The sequence below is a fragment of the Pan paniscus genome, chromosome 7, assembly GCF_029289425.2.
Source record: "Pan paniscus chromosome 7, NHGRI_mPanPan1-v2.0_pri, whole genome shotgun sequence".
In the NCBI taxonomy this organism is placed as follows: domain Eukaryota; kingdom Metazoa; phylum Chordata; class Mammalia; order Primates; family Hominidae; genus Pan; species Pan paniscus.
Genome location: NC_073256.2, coordinates 42974720 through 42993414, shown reverse-complemented (window position 1 = coordinate 42993414; position 18695 = coordinate 42974720). Strand labels below are relative to the sequence as shown.

At 35.0% G+C, this 18695-nt stretch overlaps 1 protein-coding gene and 1 long non-coding RNA gene across 2 annotated transcripts in view; one reads left to right on the top strand and one right to left on the bottom strand.

Annotated features, from left to right (window-relative positions):
* The window catches only part of LOC134731058 (uncharacterized), a 772118-nt gene that overhangs the window by 436290 nt on the left and 317133 nt on the right, over nucleotides 1–18695 (top strand). The window lies entirely within an intron of this gene.
* ADAM7 (ADAM metallopeptidase domain 7) overlaps nucleotides 1–18695 on the bottom strand; it is a 68652-nt gene that overhangs the window by 25235 nt on the left and 24722 nt on the right. The window contains exons 6-9 of the mRNA XM_057302991.1: nucleotides 17685–17874; nucleotides 15855–15908; nucleotides 8186–8257; nucleotides 2396–2565 (exon numbers count right to left, since the gene is read on the bottom strand). Coding sequence (XP_057158974.1) covers nucleotides 2396–2565; nucleotides 8186–8257; nucleotides 15855–15908; nucleotides 17685–17874 — 486 coding nt within the window. The remainder of the gene's footprint in view (nucleotides 1–2395; nucleotides 2566–8185; nucleotides 8258–15854; nucleotides 15909–17684; nucleotides 17875–18695) is intronic.

The following is an 18695-nucleotide window of genomic DNA, read 5'->3' as shown; positions in this document are numbered from 1 at the left end:
GTCTACTCTGCCCTCAGCTTTGGATAAAACCACTTACAAGACCAGAAATTAATGAAATGTAAAATGTAAAAGTGTTTAGAAGGAAAAACAAAGTAACACAATGAATGGACTTAACACCATGATTGAATAGCTACAACTGAAAAATGTTAAGACTTTTAATCAACCATAGAAACTCAGGTAGGATTTGATAGCTATAATAAAACACTTAAATGAGTTATCAGATAAAATGAGAACTGTTCTTGGATTACTTGAAAAGACAAATGTAGATATTTATATTATAGGAATCCAAATTTGATTTGATTTCAGGAATATTATTTAGAGTTGAACCACTTTAAAAAGAGCCATTAGGGGCTAAAGGGTCATACCTGGAATGTAATAGAACTCAAAGACAAGATAGGTGGTCAGATTAGATGACCCCTTTCAGTCTTTACCTTTTTTGATTAAGATACACTCCATTTTTCTCTTTATTATTGAAATGTTTCTCTTCCTACATATTAGGTACCAGTATTTGACTATGCTTCTTGGAGAGACAGAATTCTGGTCTTTTTAAACTCTGGGGGTATTGAGAAAACCAAATGTATGGAGGGGAAGCGCCAGGACAAGAATAATCTTGAGTGTCCTCTCATGGTTGCTTGAAATCAAGTAACACATGATAATGCCGTATATACTGTCTTGCCACTTCTACATCTAAGTGAATACAGAAGGGCAGGTACCCAAGAAACTTAACACATAAGAAGTCCCAAATATGATGCTCAATTGGCTATTTAGTAGCATTTCACCCCATCTCCTTACTTGCAGACATCCTATTGATATGAGAAGCTACTGGTTAGAATAGGAGGGGTTCTAAAGTAGTTAAAAGTTTTCTACTTACACCCCTTCAAATGCTTTTGGTTTTATTTATTAAGTATTAAAAAATACATGTATAAGGAGAGGGCAAAGGAGTTAATCTTGCCCACTCTGAAGTTTATGGCGATGTTTTACTACGCTCCATTCCCCATGATTTTGGGGCATGCTAATGCATGAATATTCAAGTACAAGCCAGGCACAACTATGCCTCTGGCGATATATGCTATGGGCCATCCCAGATATAGAAAACAGGAATTATGTCACTTTGGAGGTCTGATGCACTCTCATTAATCTGCCAAAGGACTGAATCTGACTTCTGACTACAGGTATTGGAAGCTTCAGGTTTTTGAGTTCGGACTGAAAGTCAACATCTAAATAATAATAGAAGATTAGCACGCTGGGTTTGCAGACCTTAGGAGAAATACCGATATTATGGGTATATAAAGTAGGAAGAGTGGGCACTATTTAAATATAGTAGCTTTAAGGGCTTCAGAAGAGATGCTAAAAGATGGCATCACTCCAAAGGACTTCTTCCACAATTTAGCATTCTTTAGGATAACAGGACTGTGCTAAATATTAGGTTGTATTACATTCAGTTCCATAATTACTTATCCTTTTCCTCTGGGCTAAGTACTGCGCTAGGTATCTTGAATAACAAAAATGATAAAAATGGTCCCCTTTTTAAAGAAATTAAAGATTGAGTAGTCTAGACAAAGTCACGCTTTTACTTAGGACTATTAAAGCTCTGACAGGTTTCACTTATCAGATTAGTTGTTTGTTCAATTGTATAGTAGAGAAGATGGTATTGAAGGGCTGGGCACCAGGTAGGCAGATTTTGATGAGGGGAAATGTTCAGAGAGTGAGGTGCTTTCCCAGAAAGGCAGATTTTGGTAGAATATTGGAACGGTACAACATGGGAGGGTGAGAGGAGTTAGCACTGGATGCTGATAAAAAATGTAAGTGGATTCTAAAAGCACTTTGCTTACCTAATGGCATTTTTAAGTCTACCAAGGAATATGAATATATTAGATTTTTTCTTTTCTAGTATTAATATTAGAAAGAAAGATTATTAAATAGTCCACTTGAAAACTTTCTATTTATTTATTTATTGAGACAGGGTCTCACTCTGTCACTCAGGCTGGAGTGCAGTGCCACAATCACAGCTCATGTTATCCTTAACCTCCTGGATTCAAGAGATCCTCCAGCCTCAGCTTCCCAAGTAGCTGGAGACCATGGGTGCTTGCCCCCATGCTCAGCTAATTTTTAAATTTTTTGTACAGATGGGGTCTTGCTATGTTGCCTGGGGCTGGTCTTGAACTCCTAGGCTAAAACAATCCTTCTACTTTGGTCTCCTAAAATGTTGGGACTAAAGGTATATGCTACTGTTCCTCGCTTGGAAATTTTCTGTGTAGCTACAAATAACATTTTGTCCCTGTGTACTACCCAAAAGTCAAATGCTTAAAAAGTGTTTTTTTCTGTTTTTTTGTTTGTTTGTTTTCTTTTGTAATAATCCACCAAAGGTATGCAAGAAAATAGAGCAATCACCAACCTGAGTAATACAACATGATCAAAATCCTTCCTTGTTTTAAGGATCTTTTCTTGCCAAAATGAAAAATGCAATAAGGTAGTTTCTATATTTGAATATAGTTCTATTTTATCTTCATGTGTCCATATTTCAATGCCAACCAACGTCACATGGATGTTTAAGGTTTTATAAATCTGTTCAAAGAAGAAATCATTTTTCACAAAGTCAAGTTGCTGGAAACATTCTTCAATATTACTATATTCCTTTACATTTCCCCCAAAAACAATAATTTGAACTTGTGAGGTACATAAGTAAACAGTGCAAGCCTCATGTTGCAAACAGATATATCAAAATGGGACAGAATGCATTGCCCAGAATACCTGGTGAATTTTCTGGGCAATGGTGAAATTTGATCAGAAAGATCTACCTCCTCGAACTATCATAAGTCTTACAGGCACTGTCTCAGGATGTGCTGGAAGAATGTATTAAAGTTCTGAGTTTAGAACTGGCCTAAAAGCATAAATTTACTAACAGTGGCAGGCGGTGTGAGTGCTCCTTATGCACCTTCATACTTCAGGCCAAGTGTTCATTCTGTGGCAGGTTAGAAAGTTGGTATTGGTTTTCAAAAACTTATCTGCTGTGTTTGATCTTTATGTTTGAATTTTGTAACTACCTTTTTATTTAATCTGAGAAATGTCATTAGGGATTGCTCTAAGCAGGCAGAAATAGTTGCAGCCTATAAACCTCACACCTATTTCTACCTGCTCTGTAAACACCTGGGTGATAGGTACTTTTATGCCAGGACAAAAGAAGTTAGAGTTTATGCAGTTATTATGGGAATTTTGAGAGAAAGGACTATGTGTTGTATCAGTTTTATATTCTACAATAGTCAGTACAAGTAGGTTGAAAGAAAGTGAATGATAAACTATCAACACTGATTGAACAGAAATGGAAATATTCATACAATGTTACTAGGCAATGTAACTAGTCAATAAGAAGTGTAATAATTATATCATTCCTATAACAATAAACTTCTGTTAATATTCTACTTTTCTTAACCTACATGATATGAATATACTCAATTCCATGTGTCAGTAGAGGCCAAAAAGTTCATTTCATAATCATGGGGATTAGGTGCCTTTTAAACTCTCCCGAAGTTAGACATGTAGTCAAACTCTGACTTCAAATCTACACTGGAGCCTGTGATATGCATCCTTATTCCTCTTGGCCCTGAATTGTTTGTTTGTTTGTTTTTGAGACAGGGTCTCATTCTGTCACCCAGCCTGGAGTGCAGTGGTGCAATCATAGCTCATTGCAAAGTCGAACTCCTGCGCTCAAAGGATCCTCCCACCTCAGCTTCCTGAGTAGTTGGAACTACAGGCACACACCACTGTGCCTGGCTATTTAATTTATTTATTTCTTTTTGTTGTTGTTGTTGTTGTTGGGATGATGTCTCAGTTTGTTGCCCAGTCTAGTCTTGAACTCCTGGGCTCAGTGATTCCCCTGCCTTGACCTTCCAAAGTGTTGGGATTACAAGCATGAGTCACCATACCAGGATCTTGACCCTAATCTTAATGTATGGTAAACTTTAGAAATCAAGTACTACATAGCAATAATTATTTTAACCTGGGATTTTCAGACCCTCTCTATTCACAAATGGGCTTTACGTTTACAAAACTACACACAAGTGCAAACGGAAATATTATTTGTCATTCTGATGATGATATTTTCTTCTCATAAGAACATATAAAATAAAAGCCATGCTTTATCTGCTAAATTCTTGGATAGTTTTGGATACACACATTTGGAAGGTTGTGGAGAGTTGAACTGCTCTTTAGAGTAGGGAAATAACTATGGAATCTCTGAGTTAAAAGGGGTGAAGACATAATAAAAGTCAAAATAAGAAAGGACCCAGTGAAATAAAGTGAGTATGGGCTCTGTGAAGGATAAAGGGCCAGTAAGAAGGGATACAATGGCCAGGCACACGGGCTTTTAGACTTTGTTAGCTTAAATTGTTTGTTTTATAATGTGCTATGTAACCTCCCAATCTAAACTACAAATCTTCAGTAAAAGTTCAGCAATATGCACCAATTTTGTATGTATGCTTACTTGAAGATGAGAAACCAAGGAGAGAGTTTGAGTCTTGAGTTGGGGTCAGTGCTAGGGAAGTGATAAAAGACATAATTGCAAGATACAAGGAATGGAAGAAAACAGAAGTGACTATGAGATGTAATCATTGCACTCCACACTGTTCCTTCCTCCCTCTTACAAAAAGGCATGGGGAAAATTTTCAATTTCCACGGACATAAATTGAAACAGTTGGGAGAAGTTCTGCTTCTGCCTACAATGTACAAAGTTAGAAAGAATGTTGCCTCTACCCTGACAAAAAGGACAAGCCAGAGAATCTAGAAAGTCATATATTTTTTTCTGAGTCCACCACAGAACTGAGGCAATAGGGCCAACAAGTGTGCCTGAACCCTAAGCAAAGACAGTCTCCTTCAAGGAGAGATGGTGCCAAAGCACCTTCCTTGTGGCAGATAATGAGAAAGAAAGATGTTGAGCACCTTTTTAATGGGTAGAAAGAACTGACCAAATATCATTAATGAATTGCTTCAGGCCAAGTGTGGGAGAGAAGGAGAATGCAGAGCCCTATGGAGATCCAGACACAGGGATCTCAGACCCACACACAGACTGATCTCCATGGGCCTCCGTGGATGCCAACAACCACAGTGGGGGACAGAGAGGGAGACTCAAGATGGCTCCCTCAGTGGGGTGGGCCTGAAGAAGGGGAGAATTGCTGCTTTGCAAAAAATTATAAAATCTACCGAACTCTTTCCCTCAAGGAACAAAAGCTTTAAACTGCCAAGGGAGCTATAGTAAATTTTTCCCCCAGAACCCAAATTAAAATGTATTACAGCTGAAGAAAAGGAAAACAAAACAAAACAAAAATAGCCTTCTACTCCTGGAGGAGAAGTGGGAAGCTGTCCTGAATCCAGACCATTCAAGATCTCCTACCAATGGAGAGGAAAATGAACACTGAGAAATACTCACCCAACGACCCATGGACAGGGCTTCCCTAAGACTGAGGTTAAATCAGAATGATAGAACATGCTCTGGACCCCATAACTAGGCTAGAAGGCACTGAGGAACAAACAACACGCCACTACTGAAGAAACGGTGAGAATGTGAAGGGAGGTGCTGGCTCTCAATAAACGTGCTGAGGTACTGGCTCTCAATAAAAGCCTAAAGTTGAGAAAGGAACAAAAATATGGAGAAAAACTCCCCAACAATTCAGGACCCACCCTAAGCACAAAGTAATGCTAGATGAGTATGCAGTCGATAGTGCACTTCAGGTAGCAGTAGCAACAAAATCAGCTCAATTTCTGACCAGATTAATCCAATTCCGCATGTTAATGACCTAGCAAAAGAGGAAGTGTACCATTTCGGGCATAAATACTATTTTCTTAGACTCTACTGTCCTATACATACTGTCTACTATCCAATAAAACATTAAAGAACATACAAAAGAGCAAGAAAAGACAACCCACTGTTGGAGAGAAAAGAGTTGACAAAACTAAACTCGTAGATGACCCACATGTTGAAATTGTCTAACAGGAAATTTAAATTAGTTATCCATAATATGTTGAAGGCTCTAATGGAAACATGGATGTGGTTTGCAGAATTTTAAGATGGCCCTCAAGGATTCCTGTTCCTGGACAGTAACACACTGTGAAATGACCTCCCTTTCAACGTGGGCAGAACTGTGACTATGATGAATTTCACTATTATATTTAGGTTATGATACAGAACAAAGATAAAGGGAGCTTACAGCTTTTCAGATGTAATTAAGGTACCCGAATCAGAGGATTCTGAGTTGAATAACAGTGAACTTACTGTGGGTAGACCTAACTTAATCTTTTAAAACAAGTCTAGTAATTTGAAGCGCAGCATTTCTCCTGCTGGCCCAAAGAAGAAACCTGCCATGTTGTGAAAGGGTCCGAGAGAGCACTGTGTGGCAAGAAATTGTCAGGGCCCCCAGTAACTGAGATGGCCCCAGCAGACTGCCAGCAAGAATTTGAGGACTTCAATCCTGTAACTGCATGAACTAAATTCTGCCAACAACAACAAGCTGAGACCCCCAGGCCTGATTTCCTCATTCTGAGATCCTGAGCAGAGAATCCAGTTATGTTGTACCCAGACTTCCTGCCTACAAAAATTGTGAGATAGTTAATGAGTATTGTTCTAAGACACTAGGTTTGTGGTAACTTGTTATGCAGTAATAAAAAAATGAATATAGTGAAAAACAAGCTTGAAAAGATGAGGGAATTTCAGCAGAGAGGTGGAAACTATAAGAGAGAGTGAGTGAAAAGAGCTGAGTACATATATGGTAGTAGCGACAAAGAATACCATTGATGAGTACATCAGTAGGCTAGACATAGGTGAGGAAGGAATCTTGTTGGCCCAACAAAAATTAGCCAAATGGAAACACAAAGAGTTAAGAGTGAAAACCACATAGGGGAAGGTCCAAAGCTGTGGGAAAATCACAGGATCTAATATGCATATAATTGAAATGCGAGAAAGAGAAGAGAGATAACAATGCAGAAGAAATATTTGAATTTCTTTGAAATATTTGAATGATCAATAATTTTTAAAAATAGTATAAAACAGCAAATCACAGATCCCAGAAGTTCAGAGAATCCAACACTGTAAATACCACACACACACACACATACACACACACTCACACACTGATGAGGGTATGCCCAAGGGACACATAGACCAGCTAAAATATTGCCCAATGGACAAAACTGAAACACTTTGAGCAACAAAATAAAGTAGTGTTAGGTTGTAACTCAAAGTACAAAATAAATATCCATGAGTCCATACTGATATAAATTATTAAATACATATTAATGGAAGAAAAGAGATAAATATCTTGCATAGAAAAATTTCAACTAATTTATGTAGATGCTCCATTGTCAAGGAGGAAGAACATAATTTCCACTTAAGTGTGAGCCGTGCATAGTAACTTTCTTTCAAAGAATATATTATTGTGAGGAAGCATACACTTTCCATATGACCCAGTATTCCTACTTCTTCGTTATTTACAAAAAACAAATGAAATTCTATAATTGCACATACAACTATATACAAATGTTTAAAGCCATTGTATTTACAACAGCCAAAAACTACAAACAGATTAAATGTCCCTCAACTGGTGAATTAGTAACCATTGGCCTAGAGGGGCCTTCCTTACAGCTTTTTCCTACGGGGTCTCTTTATCCTAGTAATAGGGCTGAGGTGTGTTAGAATGAGTTGGCAAAAAACACGTGTTGCAATTCACAATTTGTTTTTTTTAAAGGGTTATATACCTCATTCTAATTTAGACAAATTAAGCATTTTAATATATTTTACTGAAACAGTTACTCCACTTTCTATGCCAAACCATGGACAACAAATTATAACTTAATAAGACTTTTTGTTATACAACGTCACAGAGCAGTGATTTAAAGTAGTGTGATTTGGTTTACAGTGATTCATTTTCATATTCTTTGTACATTGGTTCATAAATTTTGTGATTAGAGACCAAGTTTTGAAACTTATGTCAATATTAAATGTCATTTACATCAAAAATTGAAAATTCAGAGCTGTGGTTTGTTGTGATTATTTTTTCCCATGGATTTTTGCTTATTAGTCTTTGTGCTTTGTACTCCCTTAATATCAGGTAACTACAATAGTCCAGCAGAGAACTGCGCTGAAAGGTTCTTTGCATTTGTATTATTGGCTTGATTCAAAAACTGTATCAAATCTTACCATGTTGACAAAATTGACCATTCCCCAAATTCGGTTCCTTAGTTTATTGTGAGGATGACTATTTCTGCGATACTGGAAATATAAATATCATATTAATATTCATTAATAATAGAAGTTGCATAAAAGCTCAACAAAATACTTCATTCATCAGCTATTACGAAGAAAAAAAATCATTGGCCTAATGAAGAAAGAGAACTCCTTTCATTCAACTAAAAACTAGACAACTTAAATACATTTTTGATATAAAATAACTAAATACAGCCCTCCTAAAGACATTCTTAGGTGTAGTATTACTTCAAACTTTTCTTTCTAACTCTGTTTCCTTTTCACATTACATTGTACTACATTACATTAATTTATTAAACCAACTGATTAGTGTTCTTTAGAGTCCATTTTTATCACATTGATGAAACAAACCTATTAAAGCTACAAAGCAATCAATATATGGCAAAGAACAGCAACTTTATTAGTCCTTCTGTGTCCTTGGTGTTCACAAAATAAGGAATATGTAATTTAAAAACCCACTGGAGCTGGAGAAGTGCTGAAGAGGGACAGGAAACTGTAGCTACCCCTTCCCTCCAGGAAATAGCTACGAGGGCAAACCAGACTTTCACATCCAGTCTACTCTGACTTTTGTTGTCTCCTTATAACTGCATTCCCTTTTTGTACTATTGGGATCTTGTATCAATTATCAATTTAGACCTGATCAAATATACTTAATAATAACATAAGGTGTCCTGTAGGGATAAATGCAAATGGTCAAACTTCTTTCATAATAAAAATAAGAAATTAACCTGCCTTTCCTGAATCCCGTAAGTATCTGCTTGTTACCATGCCATTGCTCTCCTGTTACCTTAAATATCAAAATACTGCTAAGATATAGCATTAGAATCTCTTCAATTTTCATCTTCCACATATTCAACCTACTACACTCTGTTTATAACTGCCACTATTCCATTGAAACTATTCTTAATAACACAAAAATATTCTCTTAATTATCAAATACATTGTGAACATATTTTCCTTTCTGGTCATCTTCTCCACATTTAATGTTGACTATTTTCTGTTTCAAGAAATTTCTTCTTGGTTTCTATTACCCCGTACACTCCTACTATTTTATTGTGCGTTCCCATTATCCCTTAAATGCTGGATGACAAATGTGTTTCACAGCAGGATTTCCATTGATTGATTGATAAAAATTACCCAAAATTCACTGCCTAAAATTCACTGTGGAGAATATTCTGAAGCTATTTTAGGGATCACAAAGATTAGATGCTTTATCAATCAGTGAGGGAGGAGGAATGGTTAGGTATGAGCTTTGCACTTTTATTGCCAAATCTTTATTTAATGATTGGTGTTTCCCAGGATTCAGACACTTGTATTCTGCTCTTCTTTTTCAACTTGCTAGCTGTCAGTGTTTCATCCACATCCTCACTTCACTTCCCTGCTGAGAATTCCTCATTATCGTGGAGATATATAAACTTCTCAACAGGTTTCCAAAGACTGCCTTTGGTTTCCTTATTTCATCTGACTGCAATGCTTAAATTTTCTATCCTTCTCTTGCTTTCTTGCTCTTTTTGTTGTTGTTGTTGTTCCTTGAGACAAGGTCTTGCTCTGTCACCCAGGCTGGAGTGCAGTGGCGTGAACATGGCTCATTGCAGCCTCGACCTCCTGGGCTCAAGTGATCCTCTTGTCTCAGCCTCCCATGTAGTTGGGATTGCAGGTGTACACCACCACACCCAGCTATTTTTTTTCTTTTCTTTTTGTCGTGATGGGGTCTTGCTGTGTTGCCCAGGCTGGTCTCAAACTCCTGGTCTCAAGCAGTCCTCCCACCTTGGCTTCTCAAAGTGCTGGGATTACAGGTGTGAGCCACTGCACCTGACCTCTGCTCCTTTTTTTATTTGGCTATCATATATATCATTAATACTCAGAACCTAGCATATTGAATGCTCATTAACTATTTGTCTAATGAAAATGGGTGATTTACCATAGGAACTTCTCTAAATAAAGAAACCCTTAAATATTTTAACATACTATTAAAGCAGCATGAGCAAGAGCTATACACTAAAGTCCAGTTTAATGCAACTAAAATCACACCAAGCAAGCCTTCACCTAGTACATGAGTAAAAATTTTAATAACCTGTTCTTGGTCTTTAATAACACATATATTATTATTAAGAGCAAAGTGTCTCTTAGCATTCTTTATAAAATTTCTCAGCAACATGCCAGTGTAAGCCTATCTGTTTAGTGCTTAGAACTTACCAATTTTGATTTAAAATTTTGTTCATAGGTTAATTATAGTTTCTTCTATCTTTAATGTGTAAAAACTGTTACGTCTTTTCAATTAAGATGGGTCTTACCTTTTTTATTACATTGGCTGGGAATTTCAGTAAAAATGTTAAAAGAAATCTGGTGACAATGAACAAATGTACCTTATTTCCAATTTTGGAGGAAAACTGCCAACCTTTTATTAATAAGTTTAATGTTTATACTGAATAGGAGTTTGGTAAATATACTTTATTTTCTTCCACTTTTTATATCCTAAGAGTTTTATTATGAGTGAGTGTTGAATTATATGTGTGTATACATACACAAATATATACTATATATATAAATTTGAGATATTTGAAATTATCACTTTTTAAAAATCTATTCATGTCAAAGCAAAGCAATATTCACATTACCGGAGGAAACTGTCACTCTCATGTAAATTTTTATGGATATATCTTGGCTTGGGTTTGCAAATATTTTTTGGACATTTGAAGTTGCATTTATAAGTGACATTAGCTTATAATTTTACTTTCTCAGAAGATCATGTCTAGATCAATATTATCAGTTGTCATAGATTGTTATTGTAATGACTCAAAGAATCACTCTTACAGGTATCTATATCTTTTTATAAGTTTCCTCCAATGTTGATTCTAGGCTTGGACATATGACTTACTTTGGTTGAGACATGAAAACATGTATAAACAGAAGGTTGAAAAGTTCTTGCACATTGCAGCCTCACCTCTCTTTTGGTGCTTTGATGCCCAGCTATGATGCAAGAAAGCACAACTAGCTAGCCTATTGGAGATACATGGCCAGCTGAAACCCAGTATCACGTACCAGGCAAATGACTGAGGCCATCCTAGAATAGCCAGCCATTGGAGCCAATAGATTACTGCAGCTGCATGAGTCATTGATTACCCACCAGGTTTTGAGTAGTTGATTACACAGTGGTAGATAAATAATACAAAGGTTATAATAACCTTATAAAATGTGGGATTTTTTCCTCTTTTCCTATTCTGTGGAACAGTTTGTAAAAGATAAGGTTATTTATCTTTGTTAAACAAAGGTTGTTTGTTTATAACAAACTTTGGTAAAATTTGCCACTAAACGAATCTGAGGCTCCTGGTGTCTTTATTTGCTGATAGGTTGTGGACTACTTATGTAATTTTTCAAATCTGCTGTAAATCTTTTTTGGGTTTCCTATCATTGAGTCAGCTTGATAGCATTTTTCTACATCTGTTTATAAATTTATTGGCACATAGTTCTTCATATATTTTTAATAAAGTGTAACTTTAATTTTATTTATATTTTGTCTTCTAATTTTACATATATTTCTATATTTTTTAATCAGCATTGTCAGAAGCTTGTCTATTTCATTAATGTTTTCAAAGAACTAGTACTTGGCTCTGTTGAACTACTCCATTGTGGTATTTTTTGTTTTGCTTGGTGGTTTTATTGATTTTTCTCATTGCTAAAATTACTTTCTTCTTTATACCTTCTTTGGATTTATACTGTTTTGTTTTCTAATCTCTCTAGTTGGACTCTTAGTCCATTTATTTTCTTTCTTTTTTCTTAATAAAACTGTTTAAATTGACAAATGTCTTTCTAAATACTGGTATGCTACCTGTATCTAATAAATTTTACTTTACTATTTTTTATGGTCAGTTATAAATAGTCCATAATTTCAGATTTGATTTTTTAGACAATTAATATTTGGAAATATATTGTACTTTCAGTTTCCAAACCAATAGTCTTTTAGTGGTTTAATTTAACAATTTCTGTTTTAACTTCTAATTGGGTTGTGGTAAAAAAGAAAACAGTGATCTTATGATATCTCTTTGCTATTTCTATGTATTTTCTTTGTGGCCAGATACCCACTTAATTTTTTCAAATATGTTATTTGTACATGAAAAAAATACATATTCTTCTTTTAAAATGCAAGGTAGTATATCAGTTGGTTAAATCAAACTTACATTTATGTGGTTCAAATCTTGTCCATTTTTGCTGAAGCTTTTCCGCTTGACCTAACATTTTCTGATGGAGAAGAGCTAAAAAATACCCTACTTTCTCTGACAACCCTGTTTTTTTTTTGTTATCTTTTTATATTTTGTTGTTAGGTGTTTTCATATTTTGTATCCTTTTGGTGCTCTTTTTCTGATTAATTCCCCAATTTATCTCAAATAACTTTTTAAATAATAAATTCTCTTTTATATACTATTAAAATCATAAGATATATTTTTGGGGAGAAGAAACTAGTTTTGAGATTTTTTAGGTCTTTTGAGAATTTTAGGTATATTTCTTATAAATGTCATAATGTCCTTTTTCTATATTCAATTTGAGACTTTCTAACTTCTAACAGGCAGATGTAATTGTTATATTTACTCTAATTTCTGACACATTTGGAATTACTTTCACATTTTTTTTCTGTTTTTGTATTTACTATTCTGTGTGTATGTATATATGTAATATAGTTATACATTGCTTGACAATTGGAATATATTCTGAGAAATGAATTCTTAGGTGGTTTCTTCTTTGTGCAAACATCATAAAGCATACGTACACAAACCTAAATGTTATAACCTACAACACAGTTAAACCATATGGTATAGCCTATTGTTCCTAGGCTGCAAACCTGTAGAGCATGTTACTATACTGAATATTGTAGGCAATTGTAACATAATGCTTTTTGTGTATGTAAACATAGAAAAAGTACAATAAAAAATGGTATACATGACAAAAAAAAAAAAAAAAAACCTGGTACACTTCCTTAGGGAACTTACCATGAATGGAGCTTGTAGGCCTGGAGGTTTCTCTGAACGAATCAATGAATGAATGGTGAGTGAATGTAAAGGCCTAGGACATTACTATACCCTACAGTGGACTTTGTAAACACTCTATACTTGGCTACACTATATTTACACAAGTATATTTTTATTTATTTAATAATAAATTAACCTTAGCATACTGTAACATTTTTACTTTATAAACTTTAAAATTTTTTAAACTTGATTTTTTTAGACAACAGTTTAAAATAAAACACATTCTATAGCTGTACAAAAATATTTTTTCTTTATATCTCTATTCTGTAAACTTTTTCTGTTTTTTATTTATTTTTACTTTTCAAACGTTTTTTGTTAAAAGCTAAGACAAAAACCACACACATTAGCCTAAACCTACACAAAATCAGGATCATCACTATCATTGTCTTCACCTCCGTATCTTGTCCCACTGAAGGTCTTTAGGGGCAATTACATACATACAGCTGCCGCCTCCTCTGATAACAATGCCTTCTTCTGGAATACGTCCTGAAAGACTCGCCTAAGCTATTTTACAGTTAACTTTTTAAATATATCAATAAGAGTACACTATAAAATAACAATAAAAAGTATAATATAGTGAATACATAAACCAGTAACATAGTTGTTTTTTATTATTATCAAGTATTGTGTACCGTACATAATTGTATGTGCTATACCTTCATACAACTGGCAATGCAGTAGGTTGGTTTACACCAGCATCACCACAGACACATGAGCGAAGCATTGTGCTGTAACGTTATGATGGCTACGATCTCACTAGGCTATAGGAATTTTTCTGCTTTGTTATCATCTAATGGAACCACTTTCATATATGTGGTCTATTGTTGACCAAAACATTGTTATGTGGTGCATGACTGTAGGTGTATGTGTGCAAGTGTGTATTTTCTTTGAGGCTTTCTGTTGGATTGGTCTTTTTTTTTTTTTAATTTTCAAATCCATCTATTTCCCTCTACTCTTTTGGGATATTTACATTCTAATTGCTAGGTTCATAGTGATTACAATTAAAGTTTTAATACTCACACTTTACTTACAAAGTGTAAAATTGTGACTACCTTTACATTCCTAATCTAAAATTCCATAGAACATTTTAAGTATGACTTCTTTCTCCGAATATATTATCCTTGCCTGATACTTTAGTACTCAATTTAAATTTTATAACATTTTGCATTAGCTGTTTGAACTTACTTTCTAGAAACTGTATCTTCTGTTGTTTAAAACGTATGCTCTGTTTGTGATTTACTTATAGGCAATCTGTCTCTTTCTTACAGTTGATTTTAAAAGATTTTTTCTTTGTCTCTGATATTCAGAAATTTTTCTACAATGTTATCTGATTTGCTTATTCCTTTCCTTCTGGAAAATTCTCAAGAATTGTCTCTCATTTGTCATCTGTCATCCAATCATTCCCATTCACTCTTTATAAGCTTTATATTCTGAATTAATGTCTCTCATGCTCTCTTTTACAGTTTCCAACTTTTTATTTCTCTGGAGAAATGGTGGTTTCTCTATATCCTCCATTCTCTAGTTCACTAATTCTTTCTTCACATGTGTCTAATCTTCTGTTTAATTTTTTCAAGGGTATATACATTTTCCTTTTATAAATGTTAAAACAGGTAGTTTTTCAAGTATGCCTGCTGTTTTGTCCAGTCTTTTCTAGTTATTTCAGTGTCATTTTAATTCATCTTTACATCTTTAATAACTTTAAAACATTTAATGTCACAGCACAGTCTGAAATATCATTGGATGATTTACAGTTCCGGGTGAGCTTATTTTCCTTTTTTTTAAGTTGATTGACTCTTCCTCATGTGGTTCATTTTATCTTGGATTATTGAAGAGTCACTTTAGGGCATTTTTGACTTGACTTCCAGCAGTTTAGCAGTTCTCTAATAAGTTTTTATATTAAAAAATTTGCTTGGCAATGCTGCATCTGAAGAAATATATAATATCATGTCCCACATCTGTGCATAACACAGACGGGAGATTTGTTTTCCCATGTGTAACATTTTACCTGCTCATGGCTATAGGCAGACAGAAAATTTCCCTTATCTCTTGCAGTTTCTGTGGAGCGTTTCTAGTTCCCTTTTCTGAGATGGGCAGCCCTTTATGGCTCTGAGAATAATGCAGAGGTCTCATTTCCAAATTTCAGTATTTTGCTTCTCAGGGGTTTACATTAAATTACATTACAATTGCCTCTTTTTGTATTCTGTATAGCGGGGTCACCAAGCCTTTAAATTTTACTCACTGTTCTGATAGAGATTTTCTTCTTCATTTTTAGTACTTGGAGATTTTTCCACTTTTTCTTTTGAGCTTAACAACAGGTTGCTAAAATATTTTCAACTTTTTGTATGTCATTCAGCATTTCCATATGTTCTTAATGGGGAGGGGTGTTCTATTCTGGGTCAGTCTGCTATTGTGGCAAAGGACCCCATAATCTCTTATGTATGTCCGTTTTGGGAAGCTAAAAATAGGACTTTGAGCCTAGAATAGAACTCTGATTAGAATACCTTTCTCTCTATGCTAGAATGATAACTGCAAGTTCCAAAAGGAAGAATAAAGAGAGAAATGTTCTATTGAAAACTTACCACAGTATCATCAGCAACAATGAACAATTCAACATATTTTTCATCATGGATGCCCTGTAAATTTAGGGAAAATTCAGTTGAAGTATAGTTAACACTTTTTATCTTAACCCTTTAAGTTGGAAAAAATATCCTAGTATTATCAAGGTAAGAAATGTTGATATTGATACAAAATGGGGAGGCATATGAATATATAAAAATTATACAAATTTATCTAAATGAGATCTATATGATTAAACATGGGGTCCTATACATTGGATTTTAGTATTTTATATTTGTTCTTTTTTTCTTTTCTTTTTTAAAATTTAATTTAATTTTTTAATTTCCAGGGTACATGTGCAGGATGTGTGGGTTTGTTACATGGGTGAACACGTGCCATGGTGGTTTGCTGCACCTATCAACCCATCACCTAGGTGTTAAGCCCAGCATGCATTAGCTTTTTCCTAATGCTTTGTTTAGGCTTTCAGGTCAAATAAGAGTTGTAAATAATCATAAACACATACTTTAACATGCAGGTTTTTTCTTTTTTTTTTTCATTTACTGAGTAAGTGCTTCATTAGTAAGCTCATGTGAAAAACATCCATCTGTAACTGAGAATTAAAACATAAGATGGACCAATAGGACTGACTGCATTTCTTGTACTCCTTCCCCTGCCTCCCAACTTTCTAATTTTCAGTAGTCTCAATTCCAACCAAACATGTATAAATTTTGCTAATCATAGATCTTTTTTTCTATTTATTTTTATTTATTTTTCTTTTGAGACAGGGTCTCACTCTGTCACCCAGAGTGGAGTGCAGTGGTGCAATCTTGGCTCACCGCAACCTCCACCTGCTGGGTTCAAGGTATTCTTCTGCCTCAGCCTCCGAAGTAGCTGGGATTACAGGCGCACACCACTACTGCCTGGCCAGTTTTTTTGTATTTTTAGTAGAGATGGGGTTTCACCATGTTGGTCAGGCTGGTCTCGAATTCTGACCTCAGATGATCAGCCCGCCTCAGCCTCCCAAAGTGCTGGGATTACAGGCATGAGCCACCATGCCTGGCCAATCTTTTATGTCTATAAAACACCAATACCAGGAAATTCTTCTAAGTATTCAGCTTTCAGTGTGCATGCGCTGAGGTATGTACAAACCAGAAGTAAATTGTTCAAAGATTTGGCTAAATCATTTTTCTATGGACTAAGTAATCATTTATTTGTTGATTTATTCAATCAGGAAACATCCATTAGGCATACAGTATGTGTCAGACACTGTACGAATCATGGACATATGAAGAAGAAAAACAACCATGTAGCTTACAGGCTAACATCCACTGGGAATTTAAGGGGATATGGATTAGTTGTATAGAAAAGCCTAAAGGTCCAAGGACTACGTTTATACAACCATCCCACCAAAAACTGAACTTGTTTTATCCTTAATCATCATTCACCATTAAAACATTTGAATGATAAAAAGGGGAGAACATAGCTTGTCATCAATAACTCTGCAAAAAAAAATGGCAGAGAAGACAAGGAAAGACACTATCTCTAGATTAGGTTTTAGGACATTGAAAATTTCATTATTTCCAACTACTCATAGCCCCAATGTTATCAATCTATACATAGAATTGTAGAATCATCCTTTCTTGAAACTGATGAAACAAACTGAGATTTACTCTATGAAATAAACACTTTTTACGTAGATAAGAAAAAAGTTTTCCAATTTCAAATATCAGATGAAGTGCCAGACTCAAAGTAGCACATATATTTCACTAACTGGACTCATACTTTATCCCTAGACATCATCAAGAAAATAAAAGGTGTTTCATTTGGGGTAAAGATAATAATAAAGTACTCACTTTTATTTTGGAGTCTTCTTCAGATTCATTATCCCCTGGAACAGTTTTTCTGGTAAAATTAAGCTCTGTACAGGAATAATTGGCAACATACGGCATCCTCAGGTTATATTTGAACACCAAATGTTCTCCCTCATCTGAGTATTTCACTGGTTCAATGAGGTATCTTTGGTCGTTTATTCTGAAGAATCCCCTGTAGAAATCGGGAACACAATGTGTATTCAAGGCCTATAATTACTCTATTTCATTGTATTGACTTTGTCTTTTCAAGAAAGAGAAACCACAAAGGCAGTGCTTCATGAACAGGTAGGAGGGTGCTTTCAGTGGTAAGAAACTGTGATGATATGAGGCCTTTGACTGAATCAATACTTTTTTCTAAGAGTCAACTTACTAGATTTTCAGAAGTTTCACAGTCCAATATCTGCTTTGAGTACAGGTAGTGTAGCAAGTCCCACTGGTGGTTGTGGACCGCTGTCAAGTCTTAAGAGTTATTGCAAAAATTATGTGAGTTTCTATGTCTATCATGACATGGAATATATATGAAAGTAAATATTTGAAAGTAAAAATACTAATATGTGGTAACTGTGTCATTAAAGGGGTTCTCATTGTTGAAAACACTAAGAACTAGTCAAGTAAATTTCCCGTAATTAAAGACAGAACTTCCTTGTTCTTTTCCTCTTTACCTCTCCACATCATCTTTCTTTGTCCATGAGCCTATGATCTATAGAGAACTATAGGCTTTACTTCTGAATTTTTACTTTCAAGAGGCTGCAAACACAGCTCAATTTAGTAAAAAGCTAAATGAGTCAAGCCTTACGGCATAATGGGAATTCACAAAACTAGCATTCAAAAGACCTGGGTTTCAGACTCAATTTTACCACTAGCAAATGGAATATTCAGGAGAAAGTTTCTAATTTCAGTCAGTATCCTGATCTATAAAATGAGAGGCCAGACTAAATGATTTTCAGTAATCTTCCAAATATGAATCCCTTATTCATATACTGCAAAGCTTGT